The sequence below is a fragment of the Pseudorca crassidens genome, chromosome 1, assembly GCF_039906515.1.
Source record: "Pseudorca crassidens isolate mPseCra1 chromosome 1, mPseCra1.hap1, whole genome shotgun sequence".
Lineage (NCBI taxonomy): Eukaryota > Metazoa > Chordata > Mammalia > Artiodactyla > Delphinidae > Pseudorca > Pseudorca crassidens.
The window spans coordinates 140,728,647-140,742,029 of NC_090296.1; the positions used below are offsets into that span (position 1 = coordinate 140,728,647).

Here is a 13,383-nt window from a genome sequence, read left to right on the forward strand (position 1 = left end):
CCCGGTCCGGGAGGATCCCATGTGCCGCGGAGCGGCTGGGCCCGTGAGCCATGGCCACTGAGCCTGCGTGTCTGGAGCCTATGCTCTGCAACGGGAGAGGCCACAACAGTGAGAGGCCCGCGTATCGCAAAAAAAAAAAAAATTATGAACAAATAAAATAGTAACCCCCAAATTAGTATGAATTTAGTCAGACAGATCTCCAGCATGGATAATCTTATAGAGCCCACCCAAACTGCAATTTTTATTTAAAAAAAAAAAATTCAGGGTAGGCAGAGAATTCTGTTCTTTTACTTGCTGATTAAGTTCTGACATGTCCCATTTACTGATAAGGTCTAACTAATGCCATTTGTTTGTGGTGAGCAGAGTAGATCCCTTTTCTCTAGTGTGTGTCTCCGTATCAAAAATCCAGGGGTTATATACATTTATGAATAAAGGAGCTTCTGAATCTAGGTTGCCTGTACCAGTTTGATCTACTCCTGAGAATGGGTTACCTTGCCTGAAAGTTCCTCTTCAGACAAAGAGATGGATGTTTATTCATTCACATAGGAACCGTTTGTTGAATGCTAAATAAGCCCCAGAACCTATAGGAAAGCCAAAGAAATAGATGTCTCCGTCCAAGAGACTTGTCCAACAGGTACCCAGATAACTCTGATAATCTGTGATTTAAGTGTGATAGGAGTGCTAACGCAGTTCTAATAGAGTTGGAGGAAGGACAGGGCCAGGTTTTTTTGTTGTTGTTGTTTTTTAATACAGAATCACATTTTTTAAAAATTATTTATTTATTTTGGCTGCAGTGGGTCTTTGTTGCGGCATGCGGGATCTTTTAGTTGCAGCATGCAGACTCTTAGTTGTGGCGTGCATGTGGGATCTAGGTCCCCGACCAGGGATTGAACCCGGTCCCCCTGCATTGGGAGCATGGAGTCTTACCCACTGGACCTCCAGGGAAGTCCCAACAGGCCAGTTTTTTGACTGAGGTGTTCAGTGGAGGTATCAGGATGTGATGGCATTTGAAGGGGTCTTAAAGACTTGACCGGTTTTGCTTCTGTGGGGAACAGGAGAGCAGGGTGCAGGACGTGGAGGCAGCCAGATGTCACAGCTAATCTGAGCACAGTAAGTTGACTCGTGTGACTGCAGTGGAAGAGTTTTCCAAGGAGAGGTGAGAGGAGAGACCCGAGAGGTTGGCATGGTGCTAGGCTTTCCTCCCAGAGTCACCTCCAAGAGCCACATGCTGTCTGTCCCGATGGTGACACTGGGTGGGGACTGTTCAGGGACACTTTGAGTTCCATCCAAATTAGGCACTTGGGGATTGGCCAGGAAAAAAATCTATAAATATCTGTCTTTTACTTCTTTCCCTTTGCTTCAGATAAAGAGGCTTTTTTTCTTTTTTTTTTTCCCAAGGCTAACTCTTCCATTTGAATTCCCAGTCCTATCTTGACCTTAAATTTTAAAGAACTGTTTCTGTATAAAACAGCTTGGCATTCAGATGCATAGTAGCTTCTTTAGTCTTAGCTTCTGGGGCAGCTACCTACCTTCTCCCCTTATCAGAGGAAAGAGAACCTAACTTTTCCCTCTGTCTTCTTTCCTGTCTCATGATACAAAATATTTTCAGAGGGAGCATGGTGGTCTGAATCAAAGCAGAGGTGTTTTCTTCTTTCAGCTGTATCTTAAGTCAGAATTTTCAGTTACTTGTTTTTTTCTTATATGCTCCCTTGTAGGCTGACTTAAATACCTCTTTAAAAAATAAGGCAAAGATGTAGCGATGATAGTAAAATAAAAAATATTATAGCAACTAATACTTATATAATACTCATGCCACAGGCATTATACAAAATACTTTATGTGTATTCATTCCTTTATTCCTCATAGCAACATTTTTCTTTTATCAATACTATATGTCTTGGGACTTCCCTGGCTGTCCAGTAGTTAAGACTCTGCCTTCCAATGCAGGGGACGAGGGTTCAGTCCCTGGTTGGGGAGCTAAGATCCCACATGCCTCATGGTGCAGTCAAAAATTAAAAAAAAAAAAAACTATATGTCTTTATTATTTTTATCTCCTGACAGTAGTGTTAAAAAGTAGGTTTTCTTCTTGAAGGATTTTTCTCTTTTCCCTTTGTTTTGTCTTTTGGACAATTGATATAAAGAGCAAGTTATACCTCTTCATTTTTGGGGAAGGCTTGAGTGTACTGGCATGTGTTTGCCTGGGAGGGATGAGGGATGTCTTCCATGGGAAATTGAGTCATTTTTTGGCTTGTCTGACTGACTGACTGTGCTAGAGCTGTTCTTTTTGCTGTGAAGTGAAGAATAAGAATAAGTCGGGTGAGTAAAGTAGCACATTCTCATTTTATGTGAGATTCAAATTTTTCCTAAGGATATGGTTATTTTAAACACAAGTTTTCATGTCTGGCCAGGATTTTTATCCTTTAAATCTAGAACCTCTTTTAGACTACTCACCTTTTGTGTATGGTTAACAGTGACAAACACTTTTTCTCTCCTGTAATAACTGAATCTGGTCAGCCTTTTGAAAAGTCTTAGGATTATGATTGTGGTAAGAAACAAATGCATCATCAGTAACTCAGCCAGCCTTTGGATGTCTAGTACTGTTTTTGGCACTCTGGGAGAGATGTAAAAAGTACCTGTTGCCTTTAAGGAAGTCACCATTCTACTTAGAGTAAGACTAACATGCAGCAGCAGCAGCAACAAGGAAGAACACAGGACAGAGCACTGTAAAGTCAGTGCGGCAGAGTCTAAGGACCACCTTAGTTCACAGTACAGCGTTAGAAGGAGAGTTAGAGCAGGCAGAGAGCCTAACTAGAAAAGTGGGATTTGAAGGATAGATTGTGGTTAAGGTGGAAGAGACACGGTAGGGAATTCCAGAAACCACGATTGTCCTAAGAGCCAGGGTTACTGAGGTAGGAAGAAGCCCATATCCTAATTGTGGAACCTTGAGAGATCACCCGTTTACATATCTTGAGGAGTGACAGCAAATGAGGTTGGATAAGGATCATGGCATAGTATGATACCCAGACAAGGGAGATTAGACTTGATGAGGCTAGAGGCTTGCACAGCCTTTCTGAATTACAGCACAAATCATACCGCTTCTGTGCTGGCACATCTTCGATGGCTCCCTTTTGCCTCTGAATAGAGTCTGAACTTTTTAGCACGGCATCATATGCTTCCATAATCTAGCCTGTGAATGCTTTTCCAGGCCAGGTCCATAGCACTGCTCTCACAGGAATCTGACGCAGGTAGTAGACGGCTCGCTCGTCCTCTGTCCTACCTGTTGCGCATCAACGCCTGCACCTTCTCTCACAGTCTTCATTTGGGATGCCTGCCTCCTCCCTCCCATTTTCTCTCTTTCTGTCCCTTTATGTTAAACCACCACCTTCATGAAACTTTTCTGCCTAATCAGTTTAGTCAGAGACCTTTATTCCTTGCTGAAACCCTACATTTCATTTGTACTACCCATGCCGTCTTATATTTCATACCATTGCCCCTGCTGTTTCCTTGAGGTCCCAGAAATGCCTCATCCATCTTCATATCTCTCATAACACCTCACAGAGCACCATAACTTCGGCAGAGATTTAAATATTGTTGAACAGATAAATAAATTTGGCTAATATTAGCTAGTTGGCCATGACATGCTGGTGATGACAGACTCCCATGAGGAAATTCTCGTCCATAATTGTCAGTGTTGTTTCCCTGACCTCATTGCCTTTGTTTTATAGAGTGAGGTTTGTTCTTATTTCCATAGATGATCATATGGAAAGGGAGTTTCTTACTTGTTGGCTGTTCCTTCTGTTTCCATTTCCTCGCCAAAACACTGTCTGCCCTGCTTCCCTGCTCTAGCTATTATGAAACCTTTGTTCATATTCCTGACGAAGATGCAATGTGTGCACTCAAGTGTTCTCTTTTGGTCTCTGTGACAGGATCTCTTGGAAAGAATTGAAAGAACGGGCATAGAACTCACTTTGTGTTAATGGTCCTTTTTCTCTGTTAATGCTTCATTTACTTCTCAGAAAGTTTTTTGTTTTTTGTTTTTTGCGGTACGCGGGCCTCTCACTGTTGTGGCCTCTCCTGTTGCGGAGCACAGGCTCCGGATGCGCAGGCTCAGCAGCCATGGCTCACGGGCCCAGCCGCTCCGCGGCATGTGGAATCTTCCTGGACCAGGGCACGAACCTGTGTCCCCTGCATCAGCAGGCGGACTCTCAACCACTGTGCCACCAGGGAAGCCCCTCAGAAAGTTTTTTACACACTAAAGTGTTTATTTCCAGGTTAGCCATCCTGTAGCAACCATATTTTTATGATTCACTAAGGCACTTTGTCTGAAGGGTAAAATGTCTTAGGAGAAAACTGGAAAAAGCAAACAAAGTGTACAGGCAGAACTTAAATTTTCCCCTGTGAAATGGTAGAATATTGAAATTCAGCTTTCATCACTCTACTACTGCACCGGAACTTGCCCTCACCAAGCAAGGTCCATGAAACATTTACATACCAAAACCCAGATCTCTTATTGGCTTGACTTTTTCACAGCATTTGGCACTGTTTACCATTCTTTCTTTCTGTTTCCTCGATGTCACATCTGTGTGTTGACTTCCAAATTGGTGTGCCCAGCCGCAGCTGCTCTCCCGAGCTCCAGACACAGATGTTTATGTTACATCTGAAGGGAGATGTTCTTGTAGTACCCTGTGATTCCTCTATTCTGGCACTTCTCACACACACTATTGTAACTATTTAATGTCTCTCTAGTTCTCTGTTATATTCTCAGTGCCAAAAATAGGTGTTCAATGAATATTTGTCTAATGATTGAATGAATTTCATTTACTGAAAAGCTTGTTGAAGATTCAGGACAGTGACACATGAGAAGTTGTAGTTTACAATCACAACAGTATTATGGATTTTCCATGTAAAACTTATTGGTTGTTTAAATTGTTACTGATAGTAAATTTGCCCTTTTTAGCATCCTTAAGCAGTCTAGGTTTTTAAAATACTAATGTATTTTAAAGCCACATTCGTTGGGAAATTCAACCTAAAAAATTAAATATTTACAAATTATCTAGTACACTTTAAACAAGGAAAGATGTAAAGTGAGTTTTACAATAAAATCACAAGATTATAGTATGGAGGAGACCTGTTTTGACACGTCCAACTAAGAAAAGGTATGAGAAGTGACTTACTTCACCACAAGCTTATATACTTCTAATGGTGTGGTATTCATGTTAAGAAAGCCAGTTGGATCTTAATCATCCCGGTGTACTCAACACCAGAGGGTTTTGTTTTGGTGTTTGCATCACAAGAAGGACACCGACTAACTGAGAGCCCTCAGTCGGGTACCCTGTGGCATGAGGAACAGTTGTGGGAACCATGATCCAGAAGAGAAGCTTTGGGGAGGGTAGCGAGTCGTAATAAGTATCTTCAGATGTTTGAAATGCTGCCGTAAGAAGTAACTAATGTTTGTTCCCAAGAGGAGAACTGGGAACAGTACACCCATTCATTCTAAAGGAGACCTAGAGAACAGTTGTCAGTATCCAGAAATCTTTTAGTCTCTATGCTGGATGTGTTCATTCTGATTATTATAACATATTACCAATAGTGAGAAGCTATTAAAAAAATTAAATATCAAGTATTAAAATGTTGGCAAAGAAGTTGAGTCCGTTGAATGTAATGACACACTTTTCTACCTGTACTTTCTAAAATTAGGAACCATTTGTCATTTTTATTGAAAAAATAAAATCTTTTTCTATCCTTTGGCATTTGTATAAAATCAAATGTAAGAATGCCAATAATACGAGTAACGAATTCTAAGTTTTCTTTCCTCAAATTTTAACTTACATTTTCTCCATGATAGTTTCATTTCTTTCAGTTTAGGGGATTACTCAAGGCAAAATAAGACGCATATGGAAAAAAAGATTTACAGAACCGAGTTTAATGCAGACTCATTTTATTAGCTGTGTGACCTGATACAACTGACTTAAACTCTGAGTGGGACTTTTCTGCATCTGTAGACAGTGATGTTTCACCCTGTAGCTTTTTATGAGGAATAAGTGAAATTGTACATGTGGAAGCACATGGCATACAGGAAGCACTCAGTGAATATTGTTATTAATAAATCTTGCCCCAGAAGACCTGTCCTAGAGGTTAAACTATCCTATCACCACTTTTCCAGATGAATTCTGATTCGGCTTTCTCCCTTTCTCCCCTCCTCCTGCCTTTTATTTCACCAAGTTGTTGGTAATTTTAGTAAAATTTAACATTTGTGTGCTTGTTCCCCGAGACCTATTTCCTGTGAGGAGCACGGGTTGGTGAAGAGACATTTTTAAAGCTTTGTCTTGTCTTACTTCCATCTTAATTACTTTTTGCTAATGTTATTGTTGTCAAACAACCTGCTGCTACCAGCTAAATTGTGTTAAGGTTTCTTCTTGAAGAAGTCAAGAAAGGGTTAAAGCAGAGGAGCTGCCTGCTGCTGCCAGATGGTAGTTTGAGGAGAATTGCTGGTTGACCCGTTGCTTGCCCTTTAGGCCTTCCCCTTCTCCTTTATTCTTTTAACCTTCTTGGAACCTCCAAATCTGGGAGTGGAAGAAAAGCCAGAGGAGTGGGGGCCCTAGGCCTTCCTCTCCTGGACCAGTAGTGCTTAAACACCTAAATTGAAATGAAAAAGGAAATCCTCGCTGGAAACAATGCAGCTGTTGTAAATAATTCCCGTCTTCTCTCAATTACTCAAACATCTTATTTGGAGCAGACTGTTATTTTAAGCAGACTGGAGTTGCTCACATGGAGTCTATAATAATAAAAATAATACAATGTTTTATCTATATTTTAGTAAACTTTGCTACCAACAAATGTGTAGCTCTGGATGACTCAGTATTTTTTAAGTTAGTTGAAATCATAGGTTAATGATAATTGTTGACTGTGGTAGACGTTTCCTTCCTTTTCATTTCACATGAAAAGTGGAGGTGGAAAATATAATTAAGCAAGAATATACTGCGTTTTCTACAACAGATTTTGCGAGAATTTCTCAATCCCTTTTTCTTTTTCCTCTGCATCTTCCCACATCCTGTGAGCTATATGGCAAGTGATAAAGATTTGTTAGTCTCAGACTGACCATATCCGATCAAGAAGGAACTTCAGATACGATCTAGTGTCCAGCCCTTCTCATTTTCCAGTTCTGGAAACCCAGGTCCAAGAGTCAAACTAATTATCCCAGGATGCTCAGTGAGATAGTGGCACACTTAGGAATGGAAAGAACCTTTGATTTTCACCTTGTGCTCCTTGCAGAGACAAAACTGATCATTGGTGGGTCTTTTAGCCAGTGACATGCTACTACTTTATGTTCACTTTGGGGTACAGGACAAATGTTTTAGTAGCAGTAGACACCCCTCTCCCCACCCCAGTGCTTGCTGGCCTTTGTGTTCTGTTTGGATCTTTCATATACCCACTAAGTGGTGTCCTAATTCAGAAAGTTTGCTGTGAGACTTTAGATAGGGTTCTGCCTTAACTGAAACAAAAGGAGCCAAGTAGAGTTGACCCATAAGAATGCTGAAATAATTTGGGTAAGGGTTAGACCTTAAGAGTTAAATATCAAGGGAAAATTTAGTTCATGAACAGAAATGCTCTAGTTAACTTCAAATGCATAAAATATTTTTATACTTCATTTTCTGGAATCCTTAAGAGTATATGTTGGGCCTGTGGTATGAACAGACTTTAAGCACTTGAAGCTTCTATTGAAGAACGTAGGGCTCCTTGTTGTGGCTGGAGAGTGGGATGGAGGACACAGAAAGAAGGGAGATATGATTAATCTCGTGAATAATTACTATTGTAAGAGGTTGTAAATAATAAACATATTTTACTACAAGTTCCCAAAATTAAAGAAAAGGAGAATATTCTTAAAGCGAAAATTCATAGGTATCAGCTCTATGGTTTGGATGTAAAATGGTTGGTTTCTGTGTTTCAAAATCCTAACAGAGTAACTCTTCAGTGGTTCCAGATGTTTTTGATAAAAACTTGGAATTGTCACATCAGCAGCAAAAGCACTGGACTATAGACTCAGTCTTCTGTGGAGAGTGCTGAACAAATCCAGAGGGGAAAGCAAAACAGACTCTTCCCCCCACCCAGAGTATGTGTTCCCTACCCAGAGAATTTGTTCTCCAAGAAGGAACAGAATACTCAAGGACAATTCCAAATCCTTTTAATATGTTTATGTGTACAGAACAGGTAGGAAGTCTCGATTTCCAGCCTGTAGCACAAAACCAGCAGATCATCCAAAATACAGAAATTAATCTGTTTGTCTCAAAACAGTAATCTCGGCCATTTCAGACAATAGTATAACTTTGAAAGAGGTTTCTAATTATATAAACTTCTTGAGGACAGAGACCTTGTTCTTTGTTTCTTTTGTTTGCCTTTGCTGCAAGGCACAAAATATCTGTTAAATCAATATAGATTATTTAAGTCAGGAGTTACACGAGGTTGGGAATAGAAAGGCTCCGTGGTGATTAAAGCATCTATGATCCTTAGGGAGATGCCTGGAAACCTTGGAAGCAGGAAACATTTGATTCTAATTAAAACAGAAGGGAGCAGCAGTGAGGAATAAACCATACTGAGGACAGAGGGGTGGCAGCTTTGTGTTTATATGGGGAGGAAGGAGAGTTCTAAATTATTGCTTGGTGAAAGTTCATACAGAAAAGATAATAAACTATCCATTTTCCCCTACACTAAAGCCTAAAGGACCTTTCGATTTGTGCCCTAGACCACATAGTTTCAGAGTAGTTGTAAATCCCCGGACAGGTTCCCACCCTTTTGGTAAGCCTGAGCTAGAATTTTATTTACAACTTTCTAATCTCTCTCTAATCATCTGTTTCTACTGTTTCCCATCATCACTCTAATGAAAAGCAACATCTGGTTCACTGTCCACGTTGGTAACATCACAGAACTAGGCTCACCGAGGGCGTGTGGGGAAGGGGAGGGACTATCTACCTCCCTGCGGTGGATGGAACAGTGTGGGACTGGGCTCAGCGGCTGCGGTGTGTTAGGTAGAGGGGGAGATGCGTACTAGCAGGATTTGCTGCCTTGCTCTCCTTTGAGGTGGTTAGCTACTTGAATGCCTGGCCAGAGGAGATGGTGACTCATCAGACCTTCTCTACCCCTTTCATAGCTCCTGGAAAGCCTCTTCACCAGCTCTGTTTGTGATATTGACAGAAATTTAAGTATTAAATCTCTTTTTTCCTTCCACTTGTGATGTTTGAGTCCCCTCATTTACACTCTAGCCAAGGACTCCTCTGGCCACTTGAGGAAAATGCCAGCTGCCTAATGCTCCTCGAAGGAGAACATCTTTGGAGTTTTCCTTTCTCCACTCTTCCCTTTTTGTCCCCCTCAGTTCCTTCTCCTCCTTTCCCTCCCAGGTCATTTATGGCCCAGGTAAGAAAATGAATTCTAGAACAGGTCTGCCCCTGAGAATCTTGGCTAGGGTGGGGCTGGAGGGCTCTTGGATAGTAAGAGAGCGGGCGCACAGAGTGGTAGAGCCACACTCCCGGCTCAGTCAATGTGAGTGGTGGCCTTCAAGGGGGGAAGAAGTCCCAGCCAGGTGACTCTTCTTAGCCACACAACGTACTGACGCACGTGCCTGTCATTCTACTCCTTTCCTCTAAAATTTTCTTTAAAGTGCTCCTCCTACCACCTCCCCATCCCTCCCTTCCTCTCCGCCAAGAAAAAAAAGCTGACCTCTTGATGATTTCTAAGCCTTGTCAGTCACTTCTGTAACCCCTTCTGGATCCTGGAAACAGCCCTGAAATATTGGCTAGCATTTTTCTCATATTAAATCACTGACTTGCGTTTGGCAGGGAGATGCAGTGTCTGCCTTGTGTAGTTTCAATTTCCCCAGTTTCGTGGAACAGATAAGTGTGTTGAACTTGCCTGTGGTGTTTAGGATGACACCCCCTCCCTTTATTACCATACCTCCCCCGACATCAGAGCGCTTGGGGTACATCTGGAAATGCCTGACAGAGCCTTTTTCATGGGGAACAGCGTGAGGAGGAGAAAGGGGAGGAGGAGGAAACGGGTTGGAAAAGGAAGCCTTGTTTTTCCCTTCTTCGTCTGTGGATGAATCACGTTCCCACCACTGCCATTAGGTTTTCAAGCCTCCGAGGCTGCTGGTGCAGGGCTGAAAGGGCAAGTAGTGACGTTCCTGAGAGGCAGGGAAAAGGGGTGAGGGGTCTGGGGTAGGGAAGGGCCAGCGCCCAAGAAGGGAGGGAACAAGAAGGGAGGAGTGGTCTTTTTTTTTTTTTTCCCCTCCTTTCGCTCTGCTGTCATTAGATATTTTCAGCTGAAATCAGAAGCAAGCCCTACCGCCTGGCGAGCAAGAGGCTGACTAAAGACTCTTTACTTTGAACAGAATCTCAGAGCTTCAACTTTTTTTTTTTTTCCTGTAAAGGAAAAATTGATTTTCCTTGTCTTTGTTTTATAAGCAAGAAGAGGATTTAATGAGAGAGTTTTTTCCTATCATCCCTTCAAATTAGAGTTGTCTTCCCTTCTTCGCTCTTTCTCTTTTCCTGACAAAGTACATACTGGATTTTTATTGCCTGCTTTGGGCTACTCCACCACATGTGTCAGCCGTTATGTGTAGCCGGTTAATTCTTAATTTTTCCACTGGAATTATCGCCAGTGATGGAAATGGTGTGTGCTTCTCTTTCGGTGAAGATCTGCCTAAGGTATAGCATCTGGAAGCATTTATTGTTCATATTATGAATTGTAAATTGTAAATTCATCATCCCAGTGCTCTGAAGTTGGCCAGGAAGTTCTCAGTCCGTTCAAGGAATTGGGATTCTGCTTGGTTTTCTTTAATTCATTTTTTGACCCTTTGAGGGTTTTCTACATAAAGAAGTCTGGAAGTCACGGTAAGAAATTTGGAGCTCTGGACTTGCGGGAGTGCGGTGGTCCCCCAGGTTGACAGTGGGTACGTCTCCTGCATCTTACTTCCTCTCCTCTGCATTTGGACAAAATGTATGAACGGCACAAGAGGCGCTACAGCCTATGTGACATCTCCAAGGTGGACAGGACTGTGGACGTGGTGTTGCTGAAGGTAAGGGGCCACACTCCATCCACTCCAAAGCTCTCAGGCTCTTCGTCTCTGAATCCAGTAGCTGGATTCCCTGGCCCCCCTGTATTGGGAGAATGGCTGAGAAGTGTGCGTGTGTGAACAGTGGGGAGTGTTGGGTTGGGTTGGTGATTTTAAGGTTCTTAGAATATCTGAACAGAAACAGTGGGGACTTCAGAATCAGCATTGAGCCGCTTACTGTTTCAGTGTCATTTTACTTGCTTTAAAATGGATTCTTATGCTCAGGAGAACCTCATACTCTTGAAAATCACAGACGGAGAAATTCACCTTCAGAGTTGCCCTTTCCTCAGATGTCTGTGTCCCTCTGTCCCTGTCATCCCCACCCCTCTCCTCCCAACCCCAGGCCCCCATCTGAGGGGGGGGGGATCTTTCTCTGTCAGTCTCTCTCCTTCTGCCTCTGTCTCTTTGTCTTTTGCCAGAGTCTTTTCTATCTGTTGCTTCTGCCGTCTCTCCTCACAGCTCTGAGGGGAAAGATAGACAGTCCTTATTTCCTTTGGAAGGATCTCCAGTCAGTCTATTTATTAAAGTGGCAGAGTGGCCCCTTTGGCTTTGTTTGACTGCTTTTCAGGGCTAGCCTTTGAATGTTAATTGCTGTATTTGTTTGTTTTCTCCCGGTAGTGATGCTGGGTGTCTAAGCAGGATGGGGGCGGAGACTCTGGATGGCTGATTGCTCACAGAAGGCATCCTTGAATCTAAAATTAGTAAGGACTCCTCCAGCCATAAGATGGGAGTCTGGGAATGTTGGACGACTCAAGGAGCACTTTTTGGAAGTTTAGCAGTTTTCTGGCAAAGGCAGGGGAAATTGGAAGCCAACCAAGTGCTTCACAGTTGCCAAGAGACCCTCAGTACCTGAACTTGTGAAGGTGTGGAGCCAGGGGAGTCCAGGCAAAGTAGTAATGTATCGCCCTGGTCAGGGAACTAGTGGAGCTGTTGTACTGATTTATCAATTCAGTGTATTACTTGGGACTCCTGAATTCTTTTCATTGGTCCATTGAGGCCAAGAAACGGCTCAGAAGGCTAGACACAGAAGTCAGTGAAATAACACTACCATGCTGGACGAGGGGCTAGGTGGAGGAGTTGTGACTGTGGAGGGAGTGGCGTCTGTCCCTCCATGATCGCTGTCAGGTGGTGGTTTGATATGCCAGGCCAAGGCTGAGAGCAGTGGGCAACTTGGCATTTTGAACTTGATCCGAGATATTATTCATTTTAGTTTCTCTGAAATGTGATTTCCGCTGTGAAATCACAGTGATGTTTTAAAATTTTTGACCTCATGTTTAGGAGAGACTAGTTTTTAGAACCTTTATATGCTTGACTCTTTATGATTTTACCTGTCTGGGGGAAAAAGAAAGAAGGAAAAGAGGGGAGGGAGGATAGAAAATCTCAATCTGAGTATCACAAGGAGTATGGTACATTTAAAATAGTGCTGAAGTGTTCAGTGCTCTTCACTCTCATGGGGCATGAAAGCCCTCAGGAATGGGGCTAAAGTAGCACAGGCTTATTGGCCTCGTAGATGCTGTTTTACAGTTTTAACAAAACACTTTTATGTATGTTATTTTGTTTGAGACTGACTGGTCAGGCAGCAGCGGTTCCCCCCGCCCCTTCATATGAAGAGATTGAGGATTCTCCTGAGCCAGGGTGAGGAACGTAAAGGACTTGAGTGATGTGATTTTTTTTCCACAAGGCCACAGCTAATAAAGGACATAATTAGGGTTTTTTTTTTAGATGTACCTGTGTTTGTATTATTTTTTTGCACCATACGGCCCTTATGCAATGAAAGATTTTCACTTCTCAGAAAGTAAGCATTTATTACAAATAAGTAAACACAAAGAGTCCTGAAAATACGCTATTTTCAGTTTGAAATGAGACGGGTGAGTTTGATTCTGATTCTTTGCTTTGGAGACAGAGAAGGTGACATCACTGAGAGCTCTACATGAAGACTATACTAATGACCTGTTTGATGTCAGACGTGCTAGGTCCAAGGGGCACACGGGTCTTTAAAGTCCTCGTATTGCTTAAAGACAGGCAGTAAATAGAGAAACAAAAAGTACAAATTACTGTTAGCGATTTGATAGAAATAAACAGTGTGTTCTGTGGGAATAATGGGAATCGTATTTCAGATAGAAGATCTTTCTGAGGTGCTGACATTTAAAAAACTGTTCTCCAGAGGATAAAGAGATGCTGGAGCTATACCAAGGGAAGGCGTTCCAGAAAGAAGGAACGGCAGATACAGAGGCCCTGAGGTAGGGAAGAATGGGCAGGGCCATTGTGATGAGAAAATA

General features: G+C 42.3%; 1 protein-coding gene across 10 annotated transcripts in view; it reads left to right on the forward strand.

The window, feature by feature from the left end:
* The window catches only part of AKAP13 (A-kinase anchoring protein 13), a 342,871-nt gene that overhangs the window by 214,346 nt on the left and 115,142 nt on the right, over positions 1–13,383 (forward strand). The window contains exon 1 of one of the 10 annotated variants that reach the window (XM_067695999.1): positions 9,870–11,068. The exons of the other annotated variants lie outside the window; for them this stretch is intronic. Within the exon in view, the coding sequence (XP_067552100.1) occupies positions 10,988–11,068 (81 nt within the window). The 5' untranslated portion in view covers positions 9,870–10,987. Of the gene's footprint in view, positions 1–9,869; positions 11,069–13,383 lie in introns of those variants that run through there. 10 annotated transcript variants of the gene reach the window in all.